Below are 12625 nucleotides of genomic sequence, written 5' to 3' on the forward strand. Positions count from 1 at the left end.
GAGCGGCATAAAGCCTTCTTCATGCTAATCTGCTGCCGACACTCAGAGTTGTGCTGTATTCTAAGAGGGGGAGGGCGCTCACCGATGTGTTCTGACACTGCACCGAGGAGCTGTTGAAGCGCAGGGCGGGGACGCGGTGCTCGTTGCCCTGAATGGTCAGCAGGCACTCGTAGCCCCGCTGGCCCGACTGAGGTTGGGGCAGGTTCTTGGCTCGCAGAGTGATGGGCTTCACCACGTTCACCGGCACCAGGATGCGCTCGGCCGGCAACAGCTGGGGACACTCCTGGGAGAGACGTAGACACAATTGGTATGAATGCTCAGTTTTGCTCAGAATTGGTAGAAAACAACAACTGTGGAGCAACCAACAAGAAGCGGCGTTTAGAAAAACTTTGGAGACACAAATCCAATAAAACAACCCAAAAAGACAAGATAACAAAAAATCTCTCATGGGAATGGGAGTCTTGTTACTGCTCGGTGCATTACAATTCTTGGTTTTTACTAAGATATGAAATGGCAGAAACCTAGAACTGCGGCATGCCTCATAACAAGTGGACTTTAAGATTTGAAGCAAAAATACAATAAAACACATGGGAGTCACATGGGAGTCTTGTTGTTGGCTGAACTTTGGTTGATGGTTTCAAGTATGCTAAGAAATGGTTGTACCCACAAACTGTGGATTTTAGGAAGATCTCAGCTGCATAAATCCAAGAAAACAAGCCAACAAATGAGGTGCAAGAGTGACGTCGTCAGAATGAGAGTCCTCTTCCTGTTGGATACACAATGGTTCTTGGTTTTTGCCATTTCTCAACTTGGTAGAAACAAAAAACGGTGACTTTTCCAACAACAAGAGGACTTTGAGGAAGACCACGAAAGTAAAAATCTAAAGAAATAGGCAGAAAAATAAGAAAAAATGTCTTGAGAAATGAAACGAATAAGAATGATTGTGGGGCTGCCAATGAGGAGATGACTATCCATAAAAAATACAAAACAACAAAAACCAGGAAGTATTGCGGCGGAAGAGATGCCAAAGTGGAACTCTTGCCTATATCAAAGAAGAGGCGAAGGATGTAAAGGAGGTAAGAGACAGAATGCACCTAAGAACGTTGTTGAATTGTTAAAGTGGATGTCACCTTTCATTGACAATAATATGTTATATGTGACCTCGCTAGTCTAAACATGACATTCTGATTAATATTACATTTGTGAAATATGAGTTATGTAGCAAAATGTAGCCATTTTTATCCATCTCGAGGGGCGGCCATTTTGCCACTTGCTGTCGACTGAAGATGACATCAATGTTGCTCAGGGCTCAGGCAATGACCAATCACAGCTCACTTGTTTTCTGAAGCTGAGCTGTGATTGGTTGTAGAAGCACATTATGGCCAGTGGGGACAAACTGGCAACAGGCCAATAAGATGCCCAGTCAAAGACGGAAGAGTCGCTTTTTGGCCAAAAGCTCTGCAGGAGGTCAGACGAGCCATCTAAGGGAGGCCGACGATGCGAATATTTACGGAGTATCTGACCAATGACCAATCACCATTCCCTTGTTTTCTGAAGCTGAGCTGTGATTGGTTGTTTAGTGATACCTGAACAACATTGATGTCATCTTTAGTTGACAGCAAGTGGCAAAATGGCCACCCCCTGAGAGGGATAAAAACGTCTGGATTGGGCTGCTTAACTCAGATTCCACTAACACAATATTAACCAGAACACCATATTCAGACAAGTGGGGCTGCGTAGATCATATTACTGTCAAAAATAATTTTTGGGGTTGACTTCCCTTTTAAGGTGAGAGAACTGAAGAACAGAATGTCAGTGAGGAAGAAAAATAAGTGACGGGATGAGCTTGGCATGTCAAAAAGTAAGAAGAAGAAGAAGCAGATAAGGCGAGCCGGCGTGGCGGCGCACGTTCACCCGGGCGATAATGCTCGTGTGGAGTTTATTAAAAGCCACTTGATTGGGTTTGCTTGAGTGACTGACTGGATGGCTCCTCAGCGAGGGGGGTGACACTATTCACAAAGTCATTATAGATAAATGACACACATGCACAGAGCGAGAGGTGGTGTGTTTGCGTTTCATTTGCAGACGTTTGGAGAATGAACTTAAGTAGTTGGGCGAGCACACATATGCTTAATACACTTGAACAATGACAGCCGTTCATGCGATCCGTCTGACGCAGGCGAAGGCGGACGAGTGTGACTTAAATCTAGCAGGCGCAGCTCTATGTTGATCGCACCGTATGCTGCCTGATGACGAGGTGTCCGAAGGCAACGCAAATTGCAGCCAGATACAAGGAGCACCTCCTTGAGATAAACAACACAAGGCAGCGGCGTTCGCGTCATATCGGCTGCCATGGCAACATGGAGGGCTGCTTTAAAATGCACCTTTGCTTCACTCATGATGAATATTTTTACAAAGTAAGTGCCGCCAAAAAATACAAATATGAACCCTACTGATGTTGCAGGACTTGAGTAGGATTTTGTATGAAAAATCACACAGTAGAAAAATATTTATTTTTTTAAATAATACTAGTAAATTTAATCAACAGCATCTTGATTTAAAAAATAACATAGGCTACATAGTACAACTGTATACACAAAAGTAATGTAGTACAAAAAGTTAAAACAATAATAAAAATTTAACCCTACCAATGGCATTTTTTGTGTATTAAACATTAAGATTATTATGTATAGAATTAAAAAAAAATCAATTAAATCCTTTAATTATTAAATGTACATTTATTTGAATTAATGTCAGTATTTTTAATTAAATATTTTATATAGAAAAACACAAAACTACCAAAAAATATTAAAATATTCCAACCAAAAATCAAAATTCGCAACTAACTCCCTAAGCTATCAAATGTAAATATAAACTATTAAGTATACATGCATTACATGCTAAATAATATACATAAACAATACACAGATTGTGTGTGTGTGTGCGTGTGCGTGCGTGCATGCTACTGATGCCAGCCGTCACCTTCCGAGATTAATGTCGACGTTGCGTTGATGTAATGTCAGTTGTGTTTATCGCCATCCTCACACCCCCTCCTGGACTCTCGGGATGTGATAAATAATAGGGGCGGCACAGATACGCCCAACGTACACAGCACACACACGCACAAACACACACATTCCCATAAATAAAAACACCATCCAACTGCGCTCCTGAGGGATGAGGGCGGAGAATGACGACAAATAGGAAAAGCCAAACTGTGCTCTGGGAGAGGTAAAAGTTACGCAAAAAAAAACAAAAAAACAATGCAGCATCAGGTCATGCATGTTCATTTATTGTTTGGGGTTCTGATGTCATTATAATATATAATAAAATTGGATTTCCTTACACAAGCTATTAGGTAAACCAAATTTTATTTTGAGCACAACCATTAAGCAAAACATTGCATTAACTCGACGTGTGCTTTTTGCGCATGCGAGTCGCATCACAGGCGCGTTGCGTTTACATTAGATGTCGCATTTGTTTTTGTAATGTGAACAGTACATAAAAAGATCGGATTTAACAAAAACATTCAAATTGGGCATCACGTCCTGCAGTGTGAACGTGCACACAAACACAGGCAACTTCCAAATGTTTACTTCTACGGAAGCCTGTTGGGCCCGAATTAATTGTGCGTCCCGCTGGTTCAAAACATAGCGAAAACATTTGCTAACATAAAGTGATCAGTAAACTCCGACACTTCTGTATGTGACTGTAGAAAGATGCTCATGGACTTTTATTGGTGAGCACATAATGAGCCCAGAAGACAAGAAGTCTCAAGTCCATGGCATCCTCGCCAGCCGATACTTGGCGCTGACCCCGCATTGCCTCCGACTCCCTCACACCGTTTCTTTCTTGTCGGGGAACCTGCTTCGATCTGCTAATTGGAGGCTGGTGGGAGGTGTGAAGGGCGGCAACGTCGACCGAACAGGAAACGGCGTGGGAGCTGTGAAGGCCTCTTTCTCGGCGTAGTTTCAAGTCCTCGTATTTATATCCGGCACGAGGTGCGAAGATGAATGACATCTCCAGCTTTCGCACGTTTCCGTGTGGAGATCTCGACCGAACACTCTCCTGAGGTGCGCTCATCACCTCGACATTTCCAGCATCTCCTCATTAAGTCGCTTTTCTACTGGAATTCTGCTGGTTACAAAATCTGCTTCCTTCCTTACATTACGGTTCTTTTGCTTACGTTTGCAAACCCTTTTCCAATGGACTCGCTCACCTCCAGCTCCCAACTAGCAGCTATTAAAGTTGGCATTTAGCTGGCTTAATAAAATCATCCTGATCAATATAGTTGTGGTAAATAAACTCCTTGGAATTGATCAGTGTGACTTGAAAGCACTTAATGCTCCTTTAGTGCTGGGCGGTGGCGGCTATTGTTTCTCTGAACACGTTAGGATCAACTCGAACAAAGTGTGGTTCATAAGAAAGTTAGAACCAAAGAAGAGCTCAACAGGCAGGTAAACATTGCTAATTGGGTAAACAGACACAGCTTATTCCCACTGTAACGGTGTGACTGGGAATATTTTTGTTGTCAAACTAATCCTGCTGGCTAAATCCTTGAGACGCATGAAGGACAAAGTTTGGCAAATGTCTGAGCCGCGTACTCCGTGCCACCGGCGGCATGAATAAAACAGCGCCAGCTCCATGCCCGGCATGGGTTTTAACGCCGCGTCGCTTCGCATACTAATGACCGGCTCAACCAGTGGGGAGAGAGAAGGGACGGCTATCATTAGCATAGCGTGGAGGGATTATTCCCAAAGCCGCTCACAATCTCTTCATTGTATCGGAGGCGGAAAGATCAACGGCGACTTGTTGCCGTTTTGGGAACGGTGGATGCGCGTCCAGAAATCCGGGGGGCGAGTCCACGACCTCGGGTGGGAGGGGTTAATCAAAAGCAAATGAAAAGTCATTAAGGATGCAAAACACCTGCTTTACCCCAATGCGGCTCATCAAAACGGACCATGTCATTAATGTGCAAATGCATAATCCCTCTCGCTTTATTTGTGGCTTTTCTTGAAAGTCAGCAACACAATGGGAAGAGGATTGGCACATTATTATCCTCAGTCAATATTGACCAGCAGCGCCTGAGTTAATTGGAAAAGTAAACCGGCAAAGACTGGGGCCTGACTAAGCAGACGGTTCAAAAGGATAATGGAAGGCGTCGGGAAGGAGGGAAAATAATATCGCGCGCGCAGGTTGAATGGCTCCGGGGAAATATTGGTGCGAGAACACAATGGCGAGCAGACTGCTCATCAAACCAGACAATCTGGCCCGCCGCGTCCCTGCGCTCGTCCAGACGGACGCCAGCGCTACTGATCTTCATCATCGCTCACCTCGGGCCAGGATTAACCGGCCACCAACTCCCAGCAAGACCGCCCTGCCTCGAAAAAAGTGCAAGACACACACACACACTCCCAAACCTTCATTTAACACATTCTTATCAAAGGGAGATATTTCCTGCATTTGAGAGAATTGTAACAAGCACTTCATCCGGTGCAGTTCGGGCTGGGCAAGTGGGCAAAGTGGAGGCGGCTGCCAATAAGATGGATAATTCACAGGCGCTAAAATGTCTCAGGGAATAGGGACGGCCACCCCAAAATAGCTTTTCTTAGCTTCTGCCGGCCAAGCCAAATTGCTGAGAGGTGATTCAGTCTCCAGGACGGCCTCCATAGTCTACTTCTATCTCATGCTTTGATTTGCGTTTGCTAGCTAACAGTAGTGTTAATTTTATCCGCCATTTTTAAATGTTGTCTGTTTTAGTCCAGTTTCAATCACGCTGGTTAGTTTTTATCATAGTTAGTCAACCTCATCCCGTTTTTATTTAGTCCATTTTCAGTCAACGATAAATCTAGCATTTAGTCATTATTTTAGTCCAATCATTTTTTTATTCGTCTAGTTTTAGTCAACAGAAACTGTCATGTTTTAATCGAGACAATGATTTAACCTCTATATTTTTTTGTTAGGAGATCATGTTGAACTCTAAAACTATTTCACGTAAAATTTTCTCTCATCTTTTTGATGATATATATATATATATATATATATATGCCACTGTCACATGACAGTGTGACAGTGACAGATTAGCAGAGACAGCGTTTTACAAAATCATATAATTTTCATCTCGTTTTTGTTCATGAACTAAAATGTCCATAAATATTAGTCCAGTTTTTATTAAGTGAAGTACATTTTCGTCTCATCTTCATTAGTCGATGAAAATGCATACTCATTCAGTCCCAGTTATTGTTTATGAATGAGGGTTTTAGTCTAGTCTAGTTTTAGTCTGGTGAAAAATGTGTGTTGACGCAATTATTTTTGTTTAGTTTTCATTGACGAAATTTACACAACAGCCAATCAGAGTGAGAAATTGTCACCGCCAATTGACGCCATTTTGTGTTGTGTTGAGTTGAGCTGTATTTGTGTGCATTTTATTTCATAAAACCATGACTGTGGATGGTATGATAAACAATTATTTCTCGGCCATGTTGTTTGCCACCACAAAGCTGCGCCCCTGCTAAACAGGCTAAATGTTTGGACCGAAACAGGGCTGGACTGGTACAAAAAAAATCAGCCCTGGCATTTTGATTTAGACCCCATCCTGGTATAGCCTAACTCTTGCATAACGTGTAGATCTGCCACTGATGTTTATGGATGATGTTTCACTTTGCTGTCTATATTTAACATGGATTAACGGACCGGTCCCTTCAAATTGTGGGCCAGTGTCTTGGGGTAAAATGTAGGGAAATAAGAATTAAAAAGAACTGCATTGGCCACGAAAGAGGCCGGCCCACCCTGGACCGAAAGCAAACTCACCTCCGGTTTCTTTACACGACCCTCCTGGAAGGAGCACGTGCGCGGGTCGTGCGTGCAGTCGTGTCTGTATTTGCACCAGTGGCACTGGTATGGACTGCTCACGCATGACAAACACCTACAAGAAAAAAAAAAAAACCTTCAGTGTGCTCACTTAGGCTGCACAGTTCAAAAACCAAATTTGCAACATGGTGTAAGACGTACGACTTGTGCACGCTGCAGTTGTAGAAAACGAAACTGGTGTTTGCGAACGCCAAGCCGGTCTCCTTGGACTTGAGATAGAGTTGCACGATCTGGTGGTCGCCTGGAGGAAACACAGCGTGTTACAGTGTGGAATTTTATCACTTGTTCACGCGCCAATAGAGGAGCCGCAAGTGTTCCGCTTGTTGCAACGGTATCTTCGAGGGTGGGGGGGGGAGTGCATCCCTGCAACCTTGCAGGAGACGATAAGGTGGGAACACGTCTCCCTCGGGATGGCAAGCGCTCTTTGAGTCTCACACGAGCCAAAGTGGGAATGTGATGAAACGCTGTACCTCGTCTCTGTCCTTTTGTCTGGCTCTAATGAAGGGCTTCATGTTTAATTCATTATACACACACACGCGCGTGCTGGCACACGGGTCACCTCGCCACCGTCAAGGCGGCCCACTCATTCTGCTAGCCTGGCTAACAATGAGGGAATCATTCATCAATCAAGGTAAAGCACCCCTGACAGTGGATCCGTCCTAATTAAGCCCCCTAAAAGTTACCTTGAAGGCTGCTAACTTTGCCTTCCTCCCAGGCAAGAACTGGCTAATTAGTTCCAGGATAAAAAGACGGAAATAGAAGTTGACGCTTCCTTACCTTTGTCCACGACCACACGCGGCATCTCCTTCTCGGCCGGAGAGAAGCACTTGATGCGGTTTCCCTCCACCAGGCCGTTCATCTCTGCCAGGTCCTCGAAGGTGCAGTTGACTCCCGCGGAAAGCTCCGGCACGTTGTGGGCTTCCAAGACCAACTTCGGGAGCACAAGACAGACAAACAGTGTCAACATGCTCTGCATCGGTCATTGACAAGCAGGGAAATAATGTGAAATACCAAAGATGAGCCATTTTTTGTTTTGGTAAGACTTGTCCAAGTTGTGCATCGGTCACAACAGTGGACAGCTATTCAAAAGCTATTTTCTTCATTCCTAATCTTTAGTCTTTCATATAGTTGTTTTAACTTTTGCTTTAAAAATATTAATAATGTAAGAATGTTGGATTCCAGTAGCATCAATTCAACTTCAAAAAGTGCTAAACTAAGGGAAGAATTAAATAGAAAACGCTGGCGTCAAAGAAAGCGTTGACAGGAATCAATGAGATTGTAAAGAAACAAGTCCAGACAGGATTGGTTAAATGCGGTAGGTTCTACATGTAGCTGCTTTTCCATTACAGTTTTTTGTAAAAATAAAAGCGATAATGTACTATTTCGATAAAGTACAATTTCGACTTGTCGGTGTTTCCATTGAAGAACGTTTTGCTTCTGAGGCGCAATTCTCGTAATGTCCTTTTCTCGCGAGATCTCGCAGTTCTGTAGGAGGTGCTCGTGATGTTTACTGAAGACGGACGCCCAGAGTTGTTAAAATTACATTAAAAACTCTCTTCCCTCATCGGCGGGTTCGGGCATTTGGTGTTGGTGTTGTGTGTGTGTGCGTGCTTAAAACTTGTGTTGTGGTGCAGACGGATGGATTTCAATGAGGACGTGCGCCATATGTCTCTCGATTGCTCGTTGCCCGGGGTAACGGCCATTTCTTATGCAACAATATGGAGCGTGCATTGAACGGCGGGATTGGCTCTCTAGCTGAATCGGTTTGTCCTTAAAAAGACTTGTTGTTCCGTCAGGAGGCCGATCCAACACGAAAGCGCGTCCCTGTACTTCCTACTTCCTTCCTCCATAACCGAGCGTGGGGTCACATGACTGCAGGGAATTCGCAAATAGTGTTTCCATTATGCTTTTGTGAAATACTTCTATTTCGACACGTCTCAAACACTACCTCATGAGAGCGTAAAAACTTTTTTGCAATATTTGAGAGTTTTTTTTGAAAATCATGTGTTTCCATTACCAGCTTGCTTTTGCGCAACTTGCCTTTTGCGCAAAACTGGGGGTAATGAAAACGCACCTTAGTCAAATTCAAGCTTTCCAAGATCAAACATATCACATTAAAGGGCTTTGCTCATGAAATTGTTCATCTGCCATTGAAAAGAAAAATGTGTGATGACCAGTCCTGTTCAAACCGCAGTCGCCTTTTCCTATTGGGACTTGGAACATTTTGAAACTGACAGCAAAGAAATGTAGCCTATTTTTACTTGAGCTCCAGCTTTTGAATGAAGTTGTTGGATGGCAACCTCATCCTTGGCCCTGCCAGACTGAAATCAGCAGTTTTCCCGAAAACAATCACGTACATGAAACAATTTGATTTAGAAGCATGTTTTGTCCAGTCAGAAACGCTTGTAATTATAAACGACTTGTTTTCCAGATGAATTTAGGTGAAGAAATGCTAAACTATAGGAAGAAGTCCAATGTTCCAACAATGTGGATTTGCAGATGATAAAAGGGATGCAGATTTACCCTCTCCACTTAAAAATGCAGCATCAGCTCAGCACCTGGTGGACTTTTGTGCGGTTGAAGACAGGGGGGGGTCCTTGAATATGGAGCCGGGGAAGCAGGTGGACGGGGGTCAAGACCGAAATATAAATATTGATGGGACAAGCACGTCTGTGGCCGTCCTCGGTCAAGGCTTTGATTTGCGGCGAGGCCCGTTCACACTTGGCCAGAGCTGCCTCAGCAACGGAGGAAGGGCCGAGCTCAGCTGTTTTTAGATTGTGCTTTAATGAAGTCGGACCGTGGGGGTCTAGGCCTTCATCTCTAACAAGTTCTCGTGTTGCTTTTCAAACAACAATAAAAACAATCCCATTGTCTTCCTAATATGAAGTCAAAGAGAGGTGAAAGAGGACGTCTTGGTCCAGCCTTCCGTCTGCCATCATCCACTTGGGGAGACGCACGGCGTTGTCGCCTTAAGGTAAAACTCCACACTGGAAAAAGGTTAAACACTCAAGCGGGGGCTGTGAATGAGCCCGATCACATGACATATACACACACGCAGTCTATGAATACCATTAAAGTGGCGCAGAGGTGGAAAAGCAACAATGGTGTGCGTGACCCTCGGAGCAACACAGATGGGAAATGATCATTCAGGCCTGACCTCAGTAAATCAAATAGTATTGTACAGGCGGCACGCTGGCTATTCATGCACAAACCATATTTAAGGCTCAAAGGGGAAAGGGAAATGTGAGCATTATTGCTGTGTTGGAATTTTGAAGTGGTTACAATAGCAAAAAAAAAGCCGCTGACTGGTGAAAGGGCGAATTAGTTTGATGTGTAAACAAAACCACAAATAAATAAAAAAATGGCTTTGTTTTTTTTCTATTTAATTTCTATAGTGTCTGCATAAGTTGAGTGCTTAAGACGTGCAGTCCATATGTTTGCATTGCACTGTGAAAAGCCACAAATTTGCTGTTGTAATCTGTAATGAATTACTGATTTATGTTTATGCTGCACTTGTTTGGTAGAATTTCATAAAGTTGGAGTCAACGTTTAAAAGACTGCAAGTCAAAAAGTTTACCAAGTCAACTTTATTTGAAGAAGATAAACATATTTTATGTTAAATCATAGTTAATTTGCTTTTATTTTAGCAGAAGCCTAACCTAAAAGACAAAAACATTCACGCATAATAAATATGATTTTATTATTTATTTTATTTTATTTTATTTAATGCTTGTGATTGTTAAAAAAAATACATGGAAAAGAGGTCCTTGGAATAAAAATAACATATTAAATATCAATTGCAATATTGAGGAAAAAAATAGCAATTACATTGTTATTCAAAATCTACGATGGCGTATTAGGGCTACGTATAAAAAAAAAAATCAGAGGGGGATATATATATATATATATATATATAATATTCCAAGAAAAAAAACTCGCAAATTTGCCACTTTATAAAGTCGCAAACTTACCCAAAAAAAATCTCAGAATATTGCCCCCACCCTCTGAAAAAATATATTTATACGTGGTCCTAATACGCCGTCGTATCCGTTTTCAATCAATTTTTTTTCTTTTTTTCTGAGTTCAGAGGACAGATTGATAGTAATTCCATTCATTTCAATGAGGGAAGCTGATTTGAGATGAGCGTTTTGACAGAACAAACTAAACTCATACTGTATTCAAATACTTGCGGCGGGCCGGCAATAAACTATCCGGGGAAATGTGCTGCATTTAGCTGCCAAGCATCCCGATACAATGCCAAGCAAATACTATGGGATGTTAATGAGTGTTTCATTGGACAGGACCGCACATTTGCACAGCCCGGATTTGACTTGTGTTGTTGTTGGCAGGCCGCGCGGCACGACCCATGTAAAGTGCCACTAATCAGGAACGAGCGCACCATAATCACGTTGTCCGAGTGTCAATCGATCTCCGGTGAGCTTCATAATAAAAAGCACGCCGACTCACCGTCACGCTGAACTGGGACACGGAGATGTTGTTGGGGTGCACGCTGAGGCGCACGCACTGCTTGATGTCGGACGCAAAGCGGCGAGGCTCTGACGAGCGCTCACATTTCTCCTTTCTGGTGCACCTGCGCGAGGAAAGAAACACAAGAAAGACAGTGTTATTCATGATGCGTATGCATGCACCTGTTGGCAACATTCCTCCTATTTCCTCACGGCGAGAGGGGGGGTGGGAGGTGCTAGTTATACGCATTACAGTGGTCTGTGAATGGAACCCCAGTAGACATAGGTGTGCTTTGAAAAACAATGGCAGCTTTATATGTGTAAGAGGAACGGGTCCTTTGCGAAGGAGGCAGGTCTTAATGACTGGCATTCATGGGCAATGCTATATACACACACATACAAACACACACAGTTTAGACAGATGCACTATGGAAAAGGTTTTCTTTTTGCAGTGGTTTTAAATGGCTTACAATAAACATCAGTGGTAGAGTTACGTGGTAGCCAAGGGTGGGCAGGAATTGGGCTGGGCTGGCGGACCTAAGTCCAAATGCCATGGCCAAGTGCCAGTCCAGCCCTGGATTGAAAGCTAATGTAATTGGTAATAAAATGACAATTTTTAAAGCAGAGTTCACTTGAGGATCTTGGGTAATCGTTAATATGATATGTTTACAAATCAGACCTTGACACAGGAAACAGGATGTGGAGGAAAACTGAAATACTTTAGGAGAAATGGTGGTAATATAATAGATGTAAATAGTTTCTTTGCATATATAGAAAAGTTATTTTTTGTATATGCTGAGGACCGCTAGAAAATGACCGCTGGGCCGCAAATTACCCCCAGGCCGTAGTTTGGGCACCTCTACTTTACATGATCAGGATGAAATAATATATAAATTTAAAAAAAACTAGCAAAAAAACACAAATAATTGGGAAAAAAAAGTCTTGCTGATAAACATTAAATACAACATGTAATGTCTTATTTTGAGGAGGGGATCAATGACAAATTAAGACGGGCAAATTAAGACATTACAGCCAATCACTAATTTTGCATTGAAATGCTAAATATCGTCCCATCCTGATCAAGCCCATCAGATTGAAGTCTTACTATTAGTCATGCCCATCCAAATAGTGACCCTAAAGTGGGGCAAGTGGCTTCATTGTTGTTATCGGCCAATATGTGTGCAGACATCATTTGTCTCATTTCAAGACATTTCCGGAGATTCAAGCGATTGTTCTTCAGCCGCCCAACATCTCCTCATTTGCTCCGCAAACACGGCTCTTGTCTGCGA

General features: G+C 42.9%; 1 protein-coding gene across 1 annotated transcript in view; it reads right to left on the reverse strand.

Moving 5' to 3' along the window:
* plxna4 (plexin A4) overlaps nt 1-12625 on the reverse strand; it is a 152270-nt gene that overhangs the window by 29347 nt on the left and 110298 nt on the right. Inside the window, exons 7-11 of the mRNA XM_077543793.1 lie at nt 11338-11461; nt 7648-7801; nt 7012-7111; nt 6811-6925; nt 83-283 (exon numbers count right to left, since the gene is read on the reverse strand). Of these exons, the coding sequence (XP_077399919.1) occupies nt 83-283; nt 6811-6925; nt 7012-7111; nt 7648-7801; nt 11338-11461 (694 nt within the window). The remainder of the gene's footprint in view (nt 1-82; nt 284-6810; nt 6926-7011; nt 7112-7647; nt 7802-11337; nt 11462-12625) is intronic.

Source organism: Vanacampus margaritifer, chromosome 15 (genome assembly GCF_051991255.1).
Source record: "Vanacampus margaritifer isolate UIUO_Vmar chromosome 15, RoL_Vmar_1.0, whole genome shotgun sequence".
Classification (NCBI taxonomy): Eukaryota; Metazoa; Chordata; class Actinopteri; order Syngnathiformes; family Syngnathidae; genus Vanacampus; species Vanacampus margaritifer.